Source organism: Papaver somniferum, unplaced genomic scaffold (genome assembly GCF_003573695.1).
Source record: "Papaver somniferum cultivar HN1 unplaced genomic scaffold, ASM357369v1 unplaced-scaffold_48, whole genome shotgun sequence".
Classification (NCBI taxonomy): Eukaryota; Viridiplantae; Streptophyta; class Magnoliopsida; order Ranunculales; family Papaveraceae; genus Papaver; species Papaver somniferum.
In genome coordinates, this window is record NW_020647415.1 from 974,412 (window position 1) to 992,923 (window position 18,512).

The 18,512-nt window shown below is 36.1% G+C and overlaps 2 protein-coding genes, 3 long non-coding RNA genes and 1 pseudogene across 5 annotated transcripts; 4 read left to right on the plus strand and 2 right to left on the minus strand.

Annotated features, from left to right (window-relative positions):
* Nucleotides 1-2,810: 2,810 nt before the first annotated feature.
* On the plus strand, nucleotides 2,811-3,488 carry LOC113342856. The gene has a single exon (XM_026587250.1). The coding sequence runs from the start codon at nucleotides 2,811-2,813 to the stop codon at nucleotides 3,486-3,488; it is 678 nt and encodes a 225-aa protein (XP_026443035.1).
* A 3,110-nt stretch (nucleotides 3,489-6,598) lies between these two features.
* On the plus strand, nucleotides 6,599-8,136 carry LOC113342829. Its single transcript, XR_003356870.1, has 4 exons — nucleotides 6,599-6,650; nucleotides 7,105-7,158; nucleotides 7,243-7,327; nucleotides 8,079-8,136. It is a non-coding gene; the product is annotated as an uncharacterized LOC113342829 (long non-coding RNA).
* A 110-nt stretch (nucleotides 8,137-8,246) lies between these two features.
* LOC113342830 lies at nucleotides 8,247-8,722 on the plus strand. Its single transcript, XR_003356871.1, has 3 exons — nucleotides 8,247-8,343; nucleotides 8,448-8,531; nucleotides 8,652-8,722. It is a non-coding gene; the product is annotated as an uncharacterized LOC113342830 (long non-coding RNA).
* A 486-nt stretch (nucleotides 8,723-9,208) lies between these two features.
* On the plus strand, nucleotides 9,209-10,120 carry LOC113342831. The gene is made up of 3 exons (XR_003356872.1): nucleotides 9,209-9,277; nucleotides 9,743-9,845; nucleotides 9,947-10,120. It is a non-coding gene; the product is annotated as an uncharacterized LOC113342831 (long non-coding RNA).
* Nucleotides 10,121-12,317: 2,197 nt separating this feature from the next.
* On the minus strand, nucleotides 12,318-14,817 carry LOC113342857 (altered inheritance of mitochondria protein 44-like). The gene is made up of 7 exons (XM_026587251.1): nucleotides 14,801-14,817; nucleotides 14,587-14,695; nucleotides 14,509-14,518; nucleotides 13,876-14,414; nucleotides 13,597-13,741; nucleotides 12,666-12,810; nucleotides 12,318-12,558 (listed from the first exon to the last, which is right to left on the minus strand). Exons 1-7 carry the CDS (start codon nucleotides 14,815-14,817, stop codon nucleotides 12,318-12,320), a joined length of 1,206 nt encoding a protein of 401 aa, XP_026443036.1.
* A 1,734-nt stretch (nucleotides 14,818-16,551) lies between these two features.
* LOC113342858 lies at nucleotides 16,552-18,243 on the minus strand (annotated as a pseudogene).
* Between the last annotated feature and the right edge of the window lie 269 nt (nucleotides 18,244-18,512).

Consider the following 18,512-nt stretch of genomic DNA (forward strand, 5'->3'; position numbering starts at 1 on the left):
AAATCTTGTAAACCTAAACGAACCCGGATGCCCTAAATCTCTTGGATTGAATATGGATTCACAGCAATACCGAGTTGAATAGTGGATGTTCTTGAATCGAGAATAGCAAGTTGCGAACCAGCGATCGAGGTTTGAATATATCTCCCTCAAAGTGAAGAGAAACTCGCCCAAAATGGCGAAGAAAAATCGCTCCAAATAGCGAAGAAATGTATCAAAAGACATCAAAAACATGGAAAGACTGATTTTATTCAATCAAAAGTTAAAAAGAAGAAGAAATCTTGCTCAGATCTGGTCCAGAAAGGATCATATCTGAGCAAGAAGCAAATGGAGGCTAAGTTTTTTTTTTTCCTAAGAGAGAAGATGAAAGGAGAGGAAAAAGGCGAATTTTTTATGAACACTTTGTCTACTATGACACCAAATTGACCTATTTGGGTCATGAATTTTCAAATCGTCCATATTGGTGCAACTTTTTCACTGATCCGATCAGGATTAGCATGTATTGATGATCCCATACCACCCAAAAATCTTCACTTTGCCGATCAAAATCATGCAACATCATCAAATGTTGTTCATCTTGAACCTAAGACAATATATATCTTGCTCAGTGTGCATGAAATTTCATTTAAAAGAACCTTTACTAAGTTATTTTGTGCAACTCCAAAAATTTATGGTCGATTTCTTTAACACTGTACATGTGGAAAGTCCTACAACGACATCCAAAGAATCATAAACACACACCCATTAAGTAAACAAGCAAGAGAAGCACAAGAACACAAGATATATGTGGTTCGGTATGATTACCTACGTCCATGGGGGTAAAGGGATGATCTTATTATTCAATTCAAGGTTACAAACTATGTATCTCACTAACAAGTACTCTCTCAAGCTCTTGGTATTCTCTCCACCCTCACTGATTACTTGGTCCTCTAGATCTCTACATGGCTCTCTATTTATAGCTACAAGTGATGATACATCCAAGTTACAGTGTGAGTCACGACGTATCTTTCTTGATGTCCTTCTCGGGCAGCAGGCGATGTCTTTTCCGAGATGTAGGGCTGAGCCTAGTGATATCTTCTCCGGACATTCCATTCATCCGATATCGATCACTTAGTGAGTATATATGATGTCACCCTTGATATTCTTAGCCGAGTCTTACTTTAACCAGATTCTCCTCATCTTCTCAACTACTTCGTCAGTGCATTTATTGCTCTTGTACTCGATGGCTATCTCTTCCGTCACCTCCGACCTTTACACGTATTGTCTTCACGGGTTCCCTTGGTGTCTCTTTTCTCGCGCCAAGGCCAGGTAGAATGATTTGGTGCTTCACACTTCATCTGCTGTCGATGCCCCACTACCTAGGATTGCTCCACCTGGATCTGTGGATTATTTACACCTACAAACACAAAACATAGGGAATGTAGAAATATGTGAGAAATAGTATATGTCAACCCACCACATCATAATGGCCATTAATCCTGAATTACGCTAACCCACATTTTTTACAAGGGAAGAAAAAACCAAAGCAACAGAAATAATGTCTCAAATCAGGTAATCTGGTGTAATGACACCCCACTTCCTTTTCTACAAGGTAAGTCTTTGAACTTTCTTGTCCTGAGAAGTTAACGATGTTAATTCTCCAGGCGGTACTTATTTCGCTGTTACAGTATCTCAATTTTTTCTTCTGATATGGTTGATATTTGATAATATGATCAGGGAGATTTCGAAAACAAGATGATTGTATATCAACGACTTGGGCCTGAGAATAGTAAGTTCTTCTTATTTTTAAAAGTATTAAACGCCAAGATTCTAGCTAAAATTCTTTATGAATGATCAAAAAAAAAAAAAATTCTAACTACGCGCCTAATTTTGTGTATCATGGATTCATGTGAGTCATGTGACTCTGAAGGATCCTTAATAAACCATTAAAGATGTTCACGTTGTAGGAGTGGAATATCGCACATAACAATAAGTATGCGAAGTGAAGATTATCCAACATAAGCGAGGGCTATCGCACACAGTGAAGTTCAGGTGACGTATTAGATGATGTCAGCAAAGTCACGAGTAAAGTGTGATGATCTATGCGAAGAATAAGTTATGCGAGAATGTGTGAGTATACATGAGCGAATGTAACGCATAGTGATTCTGAAAATAATGGTTCTCTTAGATGTCATCCACTATGAGGAATCCTATATAAAGGAAAGAAGTCATCACATAGAGGGAGAGATCTTTTAGTGTGAGTTAGACAAGAAACTAGGAGAGAGAAAGTTTATTTGGAGAGCAAGTAAAGTCATTGTAATCCTTTGTATCCAATTGTAAATCCTGATAATCAATAAAAGAATTCATTATGATTTCTTAGGTTATTGTTTAGATACATTAAGATGTGGTTGTAGGTTTTCTTGCAACTACATTTTTGGCGCTAGAAACAGCTTTGGGTGATAAACCCTGTTAATCAGTTAAAAAATTTTCAAAAGGTAGATCTGAAACTATTGGGGAAAAGTATAGAAGAATAATAAAGAATCTATGGAAAAGCAAGAATCCTAACGATACAAGGAATAGGTAGAGATATACAATGTAATTCTATAACTAAAACATCAATATCTGATGCGGATTTTCAAGAAGGAATAACAGGTAGAATTCACAAGCGAAATTATGAAGGAAGGAAGGTGGAAACAGTGGAAAATGAATCTTCATTAAAAGAATGGGAAAAAGTAAAGATTACACTTACAGCAGAAGAAATTCCGGAAGAAAATTTAAAGAGGACAGATCCGTTGGTAATTATAGTCACAACTGAGCGAGGACAAAACATTGTAATGAAGAAGAAATCAGAAACATGGGCGGTTGATAGAACATTGATAGATACAGGAAGTGGAGTTGATGTCTTATTTTATCGCACATTCAAAACAATGGGATATGAAGATGCAGAGATGACACGTCCAACTTACAATTTTAATGGATTCAATAAAGCAATCACAAAACCAAAAGGAGAAATTGCGATGCGAATATTACTTGGAGAAGTAGTAACAAAGATAACACTGTGTGTGATTGATATAGAGTCACCATACAACATGTTATTGGGAAGACCATGGGTGCACACGATAAAAGTTGTAGCAACAACACTACATCAGTGCATCCGATTCCCAATCCCAAGTGGTATAGGTGAAATTAAAGGAGATGTAACGAGTGCTAAAATTTGCAGTCAGATAGATGTAAGAAATTATGAAGGGAGAGTAAAGAAGCGAAAGGATCGCTGGAGAAAAGCAAAAGAACTAAAAAAGGAGGACGAGTTTCGGATATACATGATCAGAGCGAAAGAGGGAAAAGGAATACCAGGTGAAGCACCAGCGAAGGAAGGTGAAAATATTAAGAAGATTAAGGAACCAAAACCAATGGGAGAACCAAAAGAAAATTTTACCGCAGTGGAACCAACGAAAGAAATAAATGTTGGATCCGAAGAAGAGCCAATTAAAAATAGGAACCAAAATGGATAAAGAAGAAGAAAAAAAAATGGTAAATATCTTGCGATAATATAATGATATCTTCGCATGGAGTATGGAGGAAATGCCAGGGATAGATCCGTCTGTCACATGTCATAATTTGAACATTAAGAAGAATGTAATGCCATTTAAGAAAAGAATAAGGAAGATCGCAATCGATTATCATCCACAAATAGAAGCGGAGTTGCAAAGGATGCTGGATGCAGGGATTATAAGGGAAGCGAAATATCCAGAATGGATAGAAAATATGGTGGTAGTACCAAAAAAGAACTACGGGATACGAATCTACGTAGATTTCACTGATTTAAATAAAGCGTGTCCGAAAGATAGTTTCCCTTTACCAGATATCCCTCAAATGGTAGAATCAGCATCAGGAAATGATAAAGTCTCAATGTTGGATGGATATAAAGGTTAAATCAAACATACTGCTTCTTTCGCACCAAAAGGTTTAAATTGTTATACGAAAATGCCATTTGGATTAAAGAATGCGGGTGCGACATATTAGAAGTCTATGTCGATGACATGTTAATTAAGAGTAAAGAGGCGAAGGATCATGTTGATGATTTTCGGGAAATCTTTGTGCAGATGCGAAAGTTCAATATCAAGGTGAATCCAGAAAAATGTGTCTTCGGTGTATCATCAGGGAAATTCTTGGTTTACATGGTGTCCAAGAAGGGAATAAAAGTTGATCCAGAAAAAGTACAAGCAGTTAGAGATATGCCGCCCCCTGCAACAGTGAAAGATGTTCAAAAGCTAAATGGATTGATATCCTCATTGGGAAGGTTTATCTCACGATCTTCGGATAAGTGTAAACACTTTTTTAGCATATTAAAGAAGGGGACCAAATTTGAGTGGACGGAAGAATGTGATAAAGCATTGCATAGCATAAAAAATTATTTGGTGAAATTATGCAAAAGGCCAAGCCGAGAGAAGAATTTCTACTCTATTTAGCATCAACATCGCATGCATTAAGTGCAGTATCGTTACGCTCGGATGAAGGGATATAAAAACCAATATATTACATAAGTAAAACATACAACTCAGCAGAGAAAATTTATTCAAAGATTGAAAAGTTAATTCTCTCACTGGTGTATGCATCATTCAAGCTTCACATTTACTTTCAAGCTCATAAGATTAAGGTGTTAACAAAGGTACCAATTGAACCAACAATGAAGAACTCAAAAAGATCAGGGAGAGTTGAAAGGTGGAATGCACAATTAGGAAATTATGAAATTGGTTATGAGATTTTATCTTTACCAAAGTCTCAAGTTATCGCAGAGTTCCTCGCAGAGTTTCCATTAGAAGAAGATGAATATGTAGAAGAAATGATGGATGTGGATGAAGACCACGGGAATCCTAAAGACTTATTAACTGATCGTAATTCAAATAGATGGGAAATATTAGTTTATGGGTCATCCAATGGATAAGGGAATGGTATTGGTATTGTATTCATCTCACCAACATGAGCACAAATGGCTTACTCATTCAGATTGGATTCGCATCCACAAATAATGAGACTGAGTATGAGGCAGTTGTACATGCGCTAAAGCTAGCAATTGAAATGAAGACAGAAGATGCACTAATAACTAGTGATTCACAGCTGGTAATTTGCCAAGTAGAAGGTACATATAATATAAATGAACCATCTTTGCAAAAATGCAAACAGTTGGTTATGGATTTAGCAACGCGAATTCCAAAAATAAGTTGGAGACACATAGGCAGAAAGGATAATAGACTCGCAAATGCATTGGCATTCATACCCTCCATGTTCATAGATCCAGTTGCAAGGGACATAAAAATAAAAGCACTCTTTTTACCATCTATAGAGAAAGGAGAAGCAACACAAACATATGTGATGACAATAAAAGATATGAAAGAAGAAAGTGTGAGCGAAGACAAAGACTGGAGAACCGAAATCCATTTATACCTAGAGAAGGGAGAAGTACCAAGAAAAATGTTAGAGTCACACAAATTAAAAAGTCGTGCGACGAATTATGAATTGAGGGAGGTCATTCTTTATAGAAGATCATTCCTTGGACCTTCGCTCAGATGTCTTACAAGAAATGAAGGAATATAAATTTTAAAGGCATTACATTATGGAAATGCTGGTAATCATAGTGGAGGAATGTCACTCGCATACAGAGCAAAGATACAAGGCTACTATTGGCCATACATGCATGAGGATGCGAAACAAGTCTCAAGAAGATGTGAAGAATGTCAACGTCATGGCAAAGAGATATATGCACCCAGAGCGATGCTAAATTCATCAACAAATGCGTGGCCCTTCGGGAAATGGGGAATCTATATTGTTGGACCATTTATACCAGGAACGGGACAAAAGAGATATTTAATTTTCGCAACAGACTATTTTACAAAATGGGCAGAAGTAAAAGAAGTTCAACACATTCGTGATAAGGACATATTCACATTCATCTTTGAAAATATTATATGCAGATTTGGTATTCCTGTACAGTTGGTATATGATAATGGAAAGCAGTTTGAGGGTGAGAATATAGAAATCACTAGTGGAATATAGATTTTTAATCACTTCCTAGGATTCACAAAAACCACTGTTACAGGGAAGATGTAACTATTGGTGCTGTGAGACACAGTTGTTTTATTAAAACTTGTCTTCCAAACAATTGTTTTCTTAGAGGGTATTTGAGTAAAAATGCAAAGCTCCCTAATAACTTGTATGGACCTGAAAAACGTCCGAGAGAGAAAGCAACTTTTATAATCCTCTCTCTCTTATCTCTATATTTATCTCTATCTCGGTCTGCACTTCTTCGGCTTCTTCGCTTCTCTCTCACCACCTATCTCTCACACTCTTCATGTTTAGTCATTTTTCTCAATCATAACTGTAAGTCGCTTGTAAATCAGTATTAGGGTTTGTTTCCTCTTCTTCTTCAAAGAGATCTATCACAAATGAAATTCTTAGACCTAGTTTTGAGATTTCTCTTAACCGAATCAGTATGAAGAAATCTAAGGTTCTTAAAGAAATTTTTGGGAAAGACTTACATAAGGGTTTTATTTAATTTCTATTTTTGATTCTCAGATTTGGGTTTTAGGGTTTCTGATGCTGATAAGTTGATGTTTTATTTCAGTTTGGTTGGCGTTGAAAAGGGTTTTGAATTAACGGCTTAAACAACTTCTAAGGTATACAAACATTATAGCTTCCTCTGATTTCAATTTGTCAAATTAGGGCTCTTAATTTTACATTTTTTTCTTATTTGGAGTTCAAATTCGTAGATTTGGGCATTTTTATTGATTTTAATTGTTTATGTAGTTAGTAGGCATTCAATTTTGATATTGGTTTTCAGTTTTTCTCATCTTTTTCAGTTATGGGTTTTCTTGAATGGATGAAAGTTGTGCTTGAATGGGGATTTCCTACCATTTTATTTTTATGTTGTTGTCGTGGAGGTGCTTCTTGTTAGGTGGTTGTGGGTGTATGGTTTTATAGCCAGTAATGGTAAATGTTATGTGGTTTGTTTGATGATTTGCTCTCTCTTTTGCTCAAGTTAGTCTCTTTTTCCCAAAAGTATTTCTCATTACATCAATTTGTGTTGCTAGATTTTTATTAGCCTGCTAACTTGTTGGATTGCTCTTCTAGGCTACGAGAACCACCTGTGGGGGGCGATATGTTTCTTGCATCATTTAATCTAAGGTATAATTACCTTCTATTTTGTTATGCATTTGATTTGGTACTTGCGAGGTATCCCCTAACATAAAATTATTTTGAATGTTTCAGCATATGCAGAGGTAGTGATGTGTGATCTTGGACTAAGTTCAGAACTGAAGTTTGCATGTAATTCTACACTAATAAAAGTTGCAGGGTGAGTGACTTAACTGATCCTCCTTTGTTTAGTCTTCAGTTTTAACCGAATTTAATTAGTTGATTGACGTTTGTTAAAATATTTAAGATGAAATCATACTTTTTTTATAGTTGGAGAACTTGTTAAATTGATGCAGCTGCGATGTACTTGTAAAATGTGCAAAAAATTAATCCCGGTGATATAGACTTCATAATTTTCCGATTGTAGTAGTTTACAACGAGTGCTTCGAAATGGAAAATGTTACCGCACTTGTTATGATGTAGTGAGATACTAATTAGCACACGGTGTTTTTCTTAATTTCGGAAACGGTAAGGTGGATTTTGCTTTGTTTACTCATTTGACATCATATAAATAAAGCTAGATTCAAAGTGTTTGGCATCGAAGCTACAAGAGATGCCTTAATGGAAGAATACATAACATTTTGAAGAATAAGAGTTTCGTCTTATTCCTTTTTTCGCATTTAAAATTTTTCTTTTGGTAGGAAATTTTTTTTCGTGAACCCATCATGTGCCAGAATATCCCTAAGATTGTCACTCGTAATGCTTTGCTTTACTTGCGATGTTAGAAATGTGAAGTATCGAGTATTTGGTTTTCATATTACCCTTAAGGTTATCACCGGTTTGATAATTCATTAAATGTGTACATATATAGCTCAAACAACCCTTTTCGTAAGATGTTGGAACTGTTTATTATCAATAAAGACAGTTCAAGGTGAACGAACTTATACTGATAACTTTCCTAATAATTTCAGGTGGTAAAAACTCCAAGAGGGAGCAAGGTGAAACATTAACTCGCAAAAAAATCTGGGCTCATCAAGGTAAATCAATGTATTTTTGTCTTAAGTGAGCTTATCTACTTGAGTTTTCCTGTGACATAAAAATCATTTGGAAGATTGAAATTTTCTGTGCAGGTTGACAATATACTCTACCTATAGCCACGTAGCTTTAGAACTATGGTTTCATCCCACGTATTTTATGTGAGGATGCCGATCCTCTGGATATGCCTATAACATGCAGGTATGGTATATGGTTCACATCTTGTCACCACTATCCTGTTTTGAGGACCTAATAATTTGAATTAAGCAGTTAAGTTTGTAATAATTTGCTTCTACTGTATGCAGGATACTTGGTGCATCCGCCGAAGTTTCTCCAAAGCCTAAAGTCTCTCTAAATGAAAAGTAATATATCAGTAATAGACTAAGTGTGTAAGTTCAGTGATAAGATAAATGCTCATTCTTGTAATTTAGATGCCACTATTATTGTTACTTTAGGATTTGATGGTCTCAGCCTTGTAAGCATTACATTCTCTTGATACTGTTTTACAGGGAGCTAGGAATATGCGAACTGCTTCCAAGGAAGCAAATCAAGAGCATCACCAACCATTATATGTAACAATCCTTGTATCATCCGTTGCACCTTATTTTTCATTATGCCCTGTACCAGTTCTATATGAGTAGCATGTTATAGTTTTCTATTTTGTTGCTGATTAATAGTACAAAGTTTTACTGAAGTAGTCTTTCTTGCCAGTAAGCCTTATCACAACATCTTAGGATGGTTGACCTAACTACAAAATTCTAGGCTTGGTCTACTTCTGAATCTTTGTCCTTCTCTAAGAATATTAAACCTTATTGTTTTATTTGGAGATGCTCGACATGTGAATTTCCTGAAAGACTTTGTAGTCGTAAAAAATGCTTACTTCTTGAGGACGTCGACAGTAGTACCCATATTTAAATGGATCAAAATAGGTTTATGTGAATCCTCTGTTTTTTTGCATGTCCTTCTAATGGTTTGTAAAGACCAGTCTTTGAATGATTTTACAGTTTATACCCCAGTACTTGGTAAGATAAATTACTGAGATTTCTTTATTGATTTTCAGGTTACAGAAAACAAGCTTTACCAACAGATCTTAAGGTTGTCGAAAATTCCTAATCTAATAGCTAGCTCAAGTAAGGTAAATCTCTCCCCAAAAAGTATCTAGTAATAAATATAATAAATATGTATCTTAATATTTGTCTTTATGAGTATGAGAATGGAAAAAGTATTCCCTAGTTCATGATTTCAAAGTGATGGCATATACTGGACTATTGGAAATTTGAAATAATGTCGAATCATATTATCTTTAGTACTCCTTGGAATCCCGTACACCCTATTTGTCTCTCACTCTTAATGATGCCATGCTGATAGTGTCGATCCACGTGGCTTGTTGTTTATTGACATCAATTATGTTAATCAAATATGCTCTCCAGAGTATAAGTTCTGCAGAGTTCATCTAAATGTCAATTTAAATGCATGGGAATAAATTTCTTGGTAAAGAAGCTGATAAAATGTCTTATTTATTATTTTTATTTTTTTTTGTGAATGTGGTTTTTTAATCTTCTTCTTGGTCGAAAACTAATATAAGTTCTCTTCTTTGTAGGTGAACTCATTGGTGCAGATATTGTTAAATGATCAAACTACTGATGTGTTATGAAATGTCAACTGATTATCACTCAGAAACACCTCATTTAACAAGTATCCAGGTATTGCAGTTCTATTCTTCATGTGCTTATTTGAGTTTTCTTCCTCATCTCTTTTTCATTTTGCGGTTTTTAATTGATATACTCTTGGTTTTTATTTGTAGTTTAAGGCTAGAGTAAAGGACATGAATAGAGCTAAGTTTGCTACGAAGCGAAGTCTTGTTGGTAATAAGCAGCTGCTAACTTGTTGGAAGATTCTGAAGTTGGTTTGTTAAGTTTGTCAAAGGAATATCTACAGGTTGAACTTTCTTTTTGCTTAGTGTTGAAATTTTCAGATTTGGAAGATTGTAAAAGTTGTAATTGAGAACTCATTTTCATACAAATTCAATTTGAAGTCATTATCAATTAAGTTTTGTAAAATTCAGTTATGGACTCATTGTTAATCCAATATAGATCTGACCCAGGTTAAGATTCAACTGAATCAGGTTTAGATCCAGCTGAATCAAATCCTTTTTTTTGTGAAATATAATCAAACTAAACCACTGTGTCTATCAGAGTTAATAATTGCACTGTGAAAGGAACTCGTTTTTTTTTAAAGATTTCAATGTCTGTGAGACACAGTCATTTTGGAGAAAACCACTCATATATTAGAGCTGATGGACACAGTCGTTTTTAACGATAATACATCTAGTACTGGAAGTGGTTTAACTTCCATTTTCCACTAGTGAATGTTACTTAATGCGTTCAAAATTCAAAGCGTAAAGTCTACTCCTTTATAATTATATCCACAAAGTAATGGACAAGTAGAAGCAACAAATAAAACAATCGCAGACAACTTGAAGAAGAAGTTAGAAGGGCACAACAAAAGATGGTGCGAACAAGTACATATTGTAATATGGGCTTACAGGACAACAAGGAAATAAGCAACATGAATGTCACCTTTCTGTTTAACATATGGGGTAGAGGCAGTGTTACCAACAAAAGTTATCATTCCAACAACAAAGAAAGAAGATTTGGAGAAGAATCTAAGTGCAGATCTAATTCTAACAAAACTTGATGACTTAGAAGAAGAAAAAGAGGTAGTGCTGCAACACATTATCAAAAGATATTAGCTCGAGAATATAATAAACGTGTTAAGATAAGAGAATTTCAACCAGGAGAATTGGTGTTGCGAGAAATCCTAGTTTATCAGAGAGGGGGAGACGGGAAATTGGAAAATAAATGGGATGGACCCTATATAATAAAAAGGATAGTTGGAAATGGAGCTCATGAGTTAATGGATACAGAAGGGCGGGATACAGGTCGAAGATTAGATCGCCCTTGGAATAGACAATTTTTGAAGAAATATTATCCATAAAAGTTTGCGAAATTCATCACACAAGTTAACACATGTGCCAAGTTTACAATATGAATCCTCATCTTTGAACAGGGATATAATATTTGATTCAATAAAGAAGTTTGAAAATTTCGCTCATATTTAAGAATTTATTTTAAGAAAAAGGCAAACATAAGTCCTCAAAATAAGACCTTAATAAAAGGCACCAAAAATGATTTTAATCAGATAGACTAGGAATTCGAATGTGGCGTGCAACCTAGTTCGTATGCATGCAAGAGGCAAAAAGTAAGACCTATAGCACGTCATAGTCGGAGAACCTAGAAAGCATGACTCAAGGGAAAGCTATACCGACCCTAGAACTTGAGTCATGGATATTTGGGGTGAGAACAAACGAAAATGCCCATCCGGGAGAGGTACCTTAAATTTTCAGTATAAGATAATAATCTTAGATTGAGAGACTCAGGTGAGAAAGTCTCTCCTGAGGACAGAAACTCGATCAGGGCGCCGAGGTACACGGTTGAGTCAAAAAGTGCCTGGGGTGTCTGGAGCGTACCTTGCCACTCTTGACAAGTCCTGACTATGATGCACCCAGTCTGAAGATACCCCACTTAGGGTGCGATATCGCAACCATAAACCTCATCGGTAGTGGGGTGTGAGACTGCGAAATCAATTGGTTGTTGAATTAACCGGATGGGAAGAGCCATAACCTTAACCCGGTAGAGGTAAGCTTCCTTGAAGGGGAAATCAGGGGGAAGATAAGGACGTCACCTTCCATTAGGGAGCTGAATTGTGTCAAAAGACGTAAATGTCATAAGACTCTTTACTCAAGGGAGTATTAAGACTTATCATATTTATGCGATAAAACCTGAAGACGAAATAATACAAGAAAAGGATAAGATGATATCAATAGGTCGATAAACTACAGTGTAAAGACCGCCTGCGATCTCATCGCACCGAAATAGGGAAAGATAAGACATTTACATAGGAAGGAAAAATAAGACCTCATGAGAAAGAATATATACAAACTAACGATTGTTTTGCAGGAGACTCAAAATTCATTAGATCGCACACTTGTTTCATACAAGAAATATAATAAGAGGCAAGTATGGGAATTGAAGTAATAAAATATTATCTTCCTTGTAACAAACAAGTTTAAAGAGTATCAAAACAAAGAAGGGAAATACTGGATGAAAAGAAAATTAAACATGTTCAGCAGCTACATCTTGTTCGACCAAAGACTTTTCAGCATCAGTATTGGGTCTAGGATTCTCAGTTTCAGCATTAGTCTTATCAACATACTTGTACTTCTCAATTTGATCCTCTTCATCCTCTTGATCCTTCTCATCATCGCTCACAAGTTCATAGTCACTATCCGTTTCAGGGTACTCTTCATCTTCGCTTACATTAAGAGGAGGAATCTTTACCGCAGGAAGAGAGTTGCTTAGAAGAATTCAATTAACTACAGATTGAGCACTAGCATGATCCTTGCGAATAACTCATCTTTCAAGGTTTCTAGCATTGATCTCTAAAAAAGATTTTTGATGTACGAGTATTCTTCGCGCTCTGTCTCGAGAAGCAGAAAAAAAAATTCAAGGTTCGCATGAGATGCTTCCAGGTTCATATGCTCTTTCTGAACTTTGGATAAATCAGACCTCAACTGAGCAATAGTAGATTGGTGTGACCTTTCAGAATCTGCGAAAAATGATAAACTATCAAAATTGGAAATAAAGCTCGCACTAATGAAGTTCAAAGAAATAGTTAAACAGTAACAAGGCAGTTAACTCTAGCTGACTACCTTCACATAATTTAGAAAGGAGAAGGGTGTTATTCTTCATACTTTCTATAGCTTGAACCATTAAGACAGGAACGAATCTTCTTTTCATCAGCAGAGAGAGACTTATTCTTTTTCTTAAGAGCATCATGAGAGTGCCTTAATTTATTATATTGTTCTTGAAGCTGATTCTTCTTCACAGTCAAACTTATTTTACTTTGAATGATTTTTTCATTCTGGGTCTTTAATTCCTTAAGCGATGTTTCATGATGTACTTCAAGTGAACAAAGAGCTCGCGCTAGATCTTCATTTATTTTCTAAATAATTGAGTATTGGTGCGAAAAAAAATTGCTTCTTTGCTTAAGAAAGAATGCTTCTCCCTAGAAAGGGTATGATTTTCTTTAAACAATGTTTCATGAATTAGATCAGCATTACGTGATAATTTAGAAAAGTGGGATATTTGACTATTTAATACTTCAATTTCTTGAATGAGATGGTTATTTTCATGGGTTACATTATTAATCTGCTCAACTGAGTCTACAACTTCTCGTTATTCGCTTGAGTATCCTCAGCAAGAAATTGAAAAGTATATCTCTCCAAAACTCGTTGCTGGTTTAAATCTTAATAAATGCACGAAGAAATTTAAGGAATGTTGGTAAGAGAAGAAATATATCGTAGGGTATAATATGTAAAGGAGAAAAAGTTACCCCTAAGTTCTTGGTTTTGGTTGCGAAGGTTGTCAGCATCAAGATTTGCAACTTGAAGTTCTCCCCTCTGCTTCTGGACCGCTTGAAGTTCTACTTTCAATCTATTGACTTCCTTCTCCAAGGAAGCATTTTGTTGCAAAAGTTCCTATTGAGAGCAACTAGATTCAAAACGCCCTTCGACAAGAATCATTCGACGATGAGAATCCTAAAGAAGAAAGAAGATAAGGATAAGAAGTTAAGATATTAAAGTTAAGCAAAAACATGAAAAAAGTCACTTACCAAGACATCTAGAATAGTATGGAAACTTGGATCAATTTGAGAATGGATCTCATCTCTTGTAGCTCCATCAGAGGGAAATTCGCACAGAAGTTTATTCAGAGCAGAGCAAATGCGAAGTTTGCAAGGGTCACTAGTAGAGGATTGAGTAGAGTTGATGATGTCGGATAGAGTTTGAGAAGGGAAATTCACACTATCCCAAGCTTTTTTTCTAAGAGAAAGGGAATTTAATAAAAGATAATAAGATGAAGAAGAAGGGATGGATATAGGAGGAGAAAGAATAGTGAAATCTGTAGGGACAGATAAATTAGCAGAATTTGGTTGTGAATCGGTATGGATGAATGGAGAAGAAGTCCGTTTCACACCCAATGAATTTGAAGAGGCAATAATAGGGGCATCTTCTATCCTTTGATCAACATCACTTTCCTTTTCACCAGGAAAAAGCTCTTCAAAGGTGACAGAAATATTCGCATCAGAAGTTTGAATTGTGGTGATAGAGGCATTAGTATCAGAAGTTTGAATTGTTGTTAAAGGGGTGACGTCTGCGACATTAAAACCAAGTAGAAAGATTTGACTTAATTATTGTAGGCTTGCGAGCTTTCTTAGCCTTTGGTTTCTTGCCCCCACCTATCTCACAATCGGAAGCCTGCAAAAACAAAGTAGATAAGAAATAGAGGCAACAATATTGTTTAGTAAAAATTGGATATTTCTTACTTCTTTGTTGTGTGAAGCTTTCCTCTTCTGAGATTCTTTATTCATATCGTTTGAAGAAGAATTAGAGTTTTGAACGGTTATCCTGAGGGCGCTTGAAGAAGAGTTTTTCCTGCAAAAGTATGGGAATTGGGTTAATTAAAAAGATAACAGTTATAATCAAGAATCATGATTATCAGAAGAATAAAAGGATAAATCTTGAAAGAGGAAAACAAACTTTGCATTTTTATCCATGGCAACAGTAGCAGAAGAACAGCAGCAGCAGGAAGGAAGCAAAATAGCGGCAACAAACAGAGGAAGAAAGAAAATTTTAGTGAAGAAGAGAAGAAAAGAAAAGGTTATTCTTCCTGAAAGAAATCAATAAATAGATGGGAGAGATGACCGACTATAAACGGTTTGAGCCGGTAAAAAGAAGAAGGATCGACACGTGTGAATAGATAAACTTGAATTCCGGAAAATTGTCGGTAAGGTAAAATGTGAAAAGACAAACTTATGCGATATTATAGGATCGAGGTTTCCCATACCGCTCACTCTATAGAATAAGCGAAATGAAAAGAGGAAAAATGTGGGAGTGGTATATCGCACATATCAATAAGTATGCGAAGTGAAGATTATCTAACATAAGCGAGGGATATCGCACACAGTGAAGTTGAGGTGACTTATTAGATGATGTCAGCAAAGTCACGAGTAAAGTGTGATGATCTATGCGAAGAATAAGCTCTGCGAGAATGAGTGAGTATACATGAGCGAATGTAACACACAGTGATTCCGAATATAATGGGTCTCTTAGATGTCATCCACTATGAGGAATCCTATATAAAGGAAAGAAGTCATCACATAGAGGAAGAGATCTTTTAGTGTGAGTTAGACCAAAAACTATGAGAGAGAATGTTTATTTGGAGAGCAAGTAAAGTCATTGTAATCCTTTTTATCCAATTGTAAATCCTGATAATCAATAAAAGAATTCATTATAATTGTTTAGGTTATTGTTTAGATACATTGGGATGTGGTTGCAGGTTTTCTTGCAACTACACACGTGTTGATGCAAAATAAGGTCATCAAGAACTTCCACTGGTTAACGATTACAATGATTTAGTTAACTGAAGTACAACTTACAACAAGAAGTAATCTACTAAAGACGACTTTCCATCCAACCTTTTTGATCTAAATTTCATCCTACGTTCTTATAGTGTGAACTAGAGCTGGCAAACGGGCGGGCCAGGGATTGCTTGTTACGGTTTACACGAGTTCGGGTTAGCACGGGCCAAAACCTGCGGGTTGATATTCTTCACGGGTGGTCATTTCTTCAACCCGCGCCCGTAACGGGTAAAACTTGCGGGATCACGGGTTACCCGGCTTGTTTAATTAAAAAAAAATTAAAGCTTAATTATAATTAAAAATAAAATGAGTACGGATTATATCTTTTTGCAACCTCTAAAACAGTAAACCTAGTTTACCCCAGAAGTGAAATGCAGATACAACAACAAGAATGAAGCGAACACAGATTCTACAGAACACAATAAAAGACTGAAGGGGAAAATGTTGTATAACGGAAGACAAAAATGGGAGACAAACTGCTTTCTAATCATTCATCTAATCCCCAAGTTCAACAACATTCACCACTTTAATTTCATTCAACAGATCCAAGACCAACTCTTTCTTTCCTGTTTCTTCTTTCTACAATACAATCACAACCCATCTTGTTTTGTTCAGCACCAAACCCTTTCAGCCTTCTTTAATCTCCCCCACAGCAGACAACTCTTGAATCTCGATATCAATCATCAATAACAGTTCAGATCCCCCATTTTCTCCTCTCGGTTGCAGCAGCTTCAAGTGAGTATCAATTCGAACAAACCCATCGATCGATCTCATCTCAAATTCATCTTCTTTTGATGACAACCAATAATTGAATAACACCACCACTAAATCGAACCAAATACCACCAGCAACAAACCCAAACCCATCTTATCAGAAAACTTCCCGAAATTGTGGAGCTTCATAGGCAGTTTCAGGAAAAATTTCCAAACGATAAAGTTCAAGTTCTTCAGAAATAGTGCAATATCCAGCTAATCTTACCTTATCAGAAGAAAAAGTAGTAGACTGCAGACCCAAATTCAAAAAAGAAGCAAAAATAATCAATCATTCAATCTCATCACTAACATATTAAAAAATCGTAACAAGGACAACATTAATCAGAAGCAGAAAAGAGACCGACCAGATCTTACCGAGTATAATAGGTAAGGAAAAGTCTTGGAAAATTTTATTTGGATTCGTGCACTACTGAGAAACCTAGAGAAAGTAAGAATCGTAGCCAGTGAAGGAGAAGGAGAAGAAAGAGGTGGGCGACAGCTAGGGTTTTACCCTTTTCTTTTTCGATTTTATACGATGGAGTTGGAAACGTGGCTTGAGTGAGGGGCACGCGGAAAATGGAGAAGTAAGAGTGAGGGAGGGTTCTACGGGTATACGAGTTGCACCTGCTGGTTTACGGTCCGGACCGGATTTTCCCGTTTTCTCACAAGCCGGTATTTCTCGAATCCTAACCCGGCTTGTTTAGACAACCAGCCAAGCCGAGCGCAGATTTTCACAGTCCGGTCCGGTCCGGGTTAACCCGCGGGTTTTGGCTTGTTTGCCAGCACTAGTGTGAACTTCTTATAAAGAGCTGGTTTTTGCGGATGAGTTATTAACTCTGGAAAAGTTCCATATAGGATATCCTTATGACTTGGTTTGAAGAAAATAGCTATCGAAATTCTTGGTTCCCGAGAAGAATTTTCCAGCACTCGATGCTCCACACTCTTATACTTGTCATTGGACATTATTTGTATAAAATAAATATATCATCAAAATTATGTTTAAATACTTAGAATCATGAAGTACCATAACAGAGAAGGGTCTTATTTCAACAAGAAATGTTAAATCTATATTATCTTTTTAACAGCCATAGTAAACAAACCTGAAGAATATCTCATATGTTGATAACAAGAGCTCCATCCAAGGGTTTAACATAAACCCAATCTTCACCATGCTTCACTTGTAACCCTCCAATTTGATCTTGCAACAATACGGTAAACACAGATAGATCTGTGTGACAATTTGCTCCTAGTGTTCGATTTGGTTCCGGAAAATATGGATAGTAATGCCCTGCTAAACGCCTTCCACCTAAACATGTCAAATTTTTCAACCTATCTCACTCCAATCCCAAACCTTCACATAATATCTCCATTATAGTCTCTTCTAGCCTTGCGATGTGTCGGTCTAACTCAAACAATTCATTCCTTAATATCTCTGGTACCTGTTGGAATCCAGGCGATCCATTCCCATCTTCAACATGTCTTTCCATCCGGCAGCCTTTGATTGGAACAGATCAAAATTTGATGCGAAAGTCATACCTCGATCATTCTGTCTGCAATAGTACTTCGCTTTGACTTTATTTGATTGCTCATTAAAAGCTTTAATGGACAAAATAGCACGGTTGAGGAAATTTAAAGGAACTCTGTGGTTGATTAATCGAAAGAAACCCCACGAACACGAAGAATCCTTGATTTGATCAACGATGACTGGTCGACGATCAGTATCTATAGGGTAAATGTCAACAGTTGGAATTTCATAGCTAGGCATGAGTAAGTTGGAGGTGGTGGTGTTACTTTTGGGGTTCAGAGCCATCTACGTGCTAATCTTGCGGAAACATATTATATATGATCTATGATAAGAAGAAGAGAAAGATAAACACATATATGCAAGCCATAAACAAAGAAACAAGAAATAAAGTACTCACGAATTTAACGTGGTTCAACAATATACATGATGTGTGCATATTGTCTGCATCCACCAAACCGGCTACGACCTCTTTATTCATTATATAATCAACTGAGAATTACACATCCTGATTGACTAATCAACCCATCGACTCACCACAACATGAACAAACACCA

Excerpts from the sequence above, each read along its gene's own strand:
- LOC113342856 (XM_026587250.1), top strand. The coding sequence starts at position 2,811 with ATGAAGAAGAAATCAGAAACATGGGCGGTTGATAGAACATTGATAGAT.
- LOC113342857 (XM_026587251.1), bottom strand. Across the intron at positions 13,742-13,875 it reads ATACTATTCTAGATGTCTTG|GAACTTTTGCAACAAAATGC; the intron begins GTAAGTGACTTT and ends TGCTCTCAATAG. Across the intron at positions 12,559-12,665 it reads ACAGAGCGCGAAGAATACTC|CAACTCTCTTCCTGCGGTAA; the intron begins GTACATCAAAAA and ends AATTCTTCTAAG.